At 45.0% G+C, this 3319-nt stretch overlaps 1 protein-coding gene across 1 annotated transcript; it reads right to left on the reverse strand.

The window, feature by feature from the left end:
• Positions 1-466: 466 nt before the first annotated feature.
• Positions 467-1751, reverse strand: LOC146195405 (uncharacterized). The gene has a single exon (XM_084596792.1). The coding sequence runs from the start codon at positions 1733-1735 to the stop codon at positions 467-469; it is 1269 nt and encodes a 422-aa protein (XP_084452918.1). The 5' UTR covers positions 1736-1751.
• Between the last annotated feature and the right edge of the window lie 1568 nt (positions 1752-3319).

Consider the following 3319-nt stretch of genomic DNA (forward strand, 5'->3'; position numbering starts at 1 on the left):
AACAGTATGTCTGCGTGTTTAGAATGATGTTGCATAGTGTTCCAGTTAACACAGGGTAAATTGAAATCGCCCAATAAGATTAACCTCGATCCAAGCAAGTGCCTAAGCATGTAAGCGTGCAAGGAATGCAGAACATCGGTGTTTGAAGACGGGCTGCGATACACGCAGCCGATAAAGACTGGTCGCGGTGAATACAGGAGTTTGCAAAATATTGCTTCGACATCTTCGACGTCAGGCAGAACCTCGAATGGGATTTCCTTTTTTATTAGGATAGCAACGCCCCCGCCACGTGTCAGCCTATCCTTTCTCACAATTGCATAGTTGGGGAGAGTTGCTTCGAAATCTTTTATATTGTTTGTTAACCATGTTTCTGTGATGGCAACAAAATCAGGGCTGATGCAGAGGAGCAATGATTCAAGGTAAGTTGTTTTGTTCACTATGCTGCGAACGTTCATGTTAGCAAATGTTATTTCGGAGGCTGAGGCGGGTGGCGTGAACGTAGCGACCGTGTTTCGGCTCTGTCGTTTTTTTGGTTAGCAGTCCGGGAATCTGTTTCAGTTGAAGCGACACTGTCTTTCTGGTTTTTATGGTTAGCCGTCTGCGTGTAAGATCGAAGCAAAACAATACTTTGTGTCTCGTCATCCCATCGGTACAGATCATTGTTGATTCGTAACTTATCGAAAACCAGGGAAGCTTTCTGCCCTGAATCTTTCATTTCCTTACCAGTTTTCCAGAGCTTTTTTCTAATTTCACGCACTCTTGCTGAAAAATCTTCACCAATCGAGTAATCAGTGTTTTTTAATTTTGTACAGGTTCTTAAGATTGCAGATTTGTCTCGAAAATCCCGCAGCATTAGAATTACAGGCCTGCATTTTGTCGCTTCTTGTTTGCCCAGCCGGTGTATTCTTTCTATGGCTACCTGTTCAACCTTTAGTGTGTCCCTGAAGATTTCGCCGTTAACTAAATTTTCAAGTGAGCTGTTACTTTCCTCGGGGTCCTCAGGGACCCCATACACGATTAAGTTATTTCTTCTCGAGTAGTTTTCCAGGTGGTCGATTTTCTTTTCAAGGAATGCCACTGTTTCCTGCAACGTAGCGACTTGGTTTAAGCAGGTGGAAACCTTATCATCAAGAGACGTTAGCCTTTCTAGTTTGGTGTCTATTGAAGTGAGCCGCTCCTCTTTAATAACCTTCAGGTCGTCTGCAATTTGCTGCAACTGTCTAGAAAGTTGTGATATGTCGGGACCAGGGTTAGTTTCCACGTCTCCAGCAAGCAGTAGCAGTTGTACAAGATGGACAGATAAATCATAAAGCAATGGACACGCAAGCCGAGGGCACGGCAGCACAATCAAACAAGGGTTATTCGAGCGGATACATTTTCCATAATGTTTGCTCACCTGCACCAAGAAGACAAACGGATTAGACTGCATAGTTGCAGAGCTGCCGTGCCCTATGGCTCGCGGGTCGTGATGTCCGGCCTTTATATTCGCCCACGAAGCTTGCAGCGCCGCCAGTGTGTCGCTGAAGATCGCCCGGGCTTCTGATGTTGATTTTCCAGGGCGGCCATGCTGTATCACATCGTCATGAAGCACTGCAGCCGGCAAGCAGCATGCGCGATGATCCGGTTTCTTTGCGTCGACGATCGTAGCTGGCGTGACAGGCGCGTCAGTCCGTGGCGGTATCAGCACCAAGACTCCGATTAGCTGCACCAAGAAGACAAACGGATTAGACTGCATAGTTGCAGAGCTGCCGTGCCCTAAGATATATATAGCTGCTGCACAGCAACCATAGTTCTGCATAAAGAAGGTAAAAACATTTCCATAAAGAAAGGTGTTAGGCAAGGAGACACAATCTCCCTAGTTCTATTCATAGCTTGTTTAGTGGAAGTATTCAGAAACTTGGAATGGGAGCAATTAGGGATAAGGATAGATGGAGAATACCTCAGTAATCTGCGATTTGCTGATGACATTGCCTTGCTAAGTTACTCAGGGAATAAACTGCAAATAATGATTGATGACGTAGACAGGAAAAGTAGAAAAGGAGGTTTAAAAATTCATATGCAGAAGACTAAAGTAATGTTCAACTGCCTCGGGAAGGAACAGCAGTTTACGTTAGGTAGCGAAGCAATGAAAGTAGTAGATGAATTTGTCTACTTAGGACAGGTAGTAACCGCAGATCCAGACCATGAAAACGAAATAACAAGAAGAATAAGATTGGAATGGAGCGCATTTTTGGCGAGCACTCGCAGATTATGACCAGCAGCTTACCGGTATCGCTTAAGAGGAAAGTATACAACTGTTGTATCTTACCTGTACTCACCTATGCTGCTGAAACGTGGAGGCTAACCAAGAGGTTTCTACTTAAGTTGAGGACAACTCAAAGGGCTATGGAACGAAAAATGGTAGGGGTAACATTAAGAGATAGGGAGAGTGCAGAGTGGCTCAGAGTCGGTCAGAGAAATAACTCAAGTTACAGACATTCTAGTGGAAATTAAGAAGAAATGGGCTTGGGCAGGATATGTAGTGCGAAGAGAGGATAACCGATTGTCGCTTAGGTTAACAAACTGGATTCCAAGGGAAGGAAAGCATAACAGGGGTGGTAGAAAGTTTGGTGGGCAGATGAAGTTAAGAAGTTCGCAGGGGTCAAGTGGATGCAGCTAGCACAGAGCCGGGTTAATTGGAGAAATATGGGAGAGGCCTTCGCCCTGCAGTGGGTATAGTCAGGCTGCTGATGATGATGATGATGTTAGTAAACCTCACGGTTCTTCTTGTTTCTTCAAATCTTCCATACCTCTCCAAGGTGCTACTCGATTCGGCAGGTGACGTGTAGTTCACACGCAAACACACTGAGACGAATGCCACCGAGCTTGCCGTAACAAAACGAACTTTAAAGGGACGCTAAAGAGAGAAAGGAAGTGGGTTTGCATCGATAGATAGCCAGTTCCTGATTACAAAAAGACCACTCTTACTGAAAACAGAGCTGTTATAAGGTAGTAAAGAAGAATAACAGAAATACAGTATCGCCACCACAGCCAAACGGCCGAGGCTCGCAACTACAAATCACGTGACGCGCTAGGGATCCCGGAGGCTGACAAATGCGAATTACGTTGTATGTTTCAATGCGATAGTACGTTTTTTCTCAAACATGATAACACGCTTTTATCATACGTAAACGACGGCGAAAATACAACGTAAACGTTGCAAGGCAAATACAAAAATATACTTGAAGGCGCCACAGGCGCCCACTTCAGTTTTGGTTATGTTTCGACTCGGGCATTTCGTGCGCACTCGGATAGTTTGGTTGAACCTGCAGCGCCTTAA

The sequence above is a fragment of the Amblyomma maculatum genome, chromosome 3 (assembly GCF_055883805.1).
Source record: "Amblyomma maculatum isolate TAMU_Amacu chromosome 3, ASM5588380v1, whole genome shotgun sequence".
Classification (NCBI taxonomy): Eukaryota; Metazoa; Arthropoda; class Arachnida; order Ixodida; family Ixodidae; genus Amblyomma; species Amblyomma maculatum.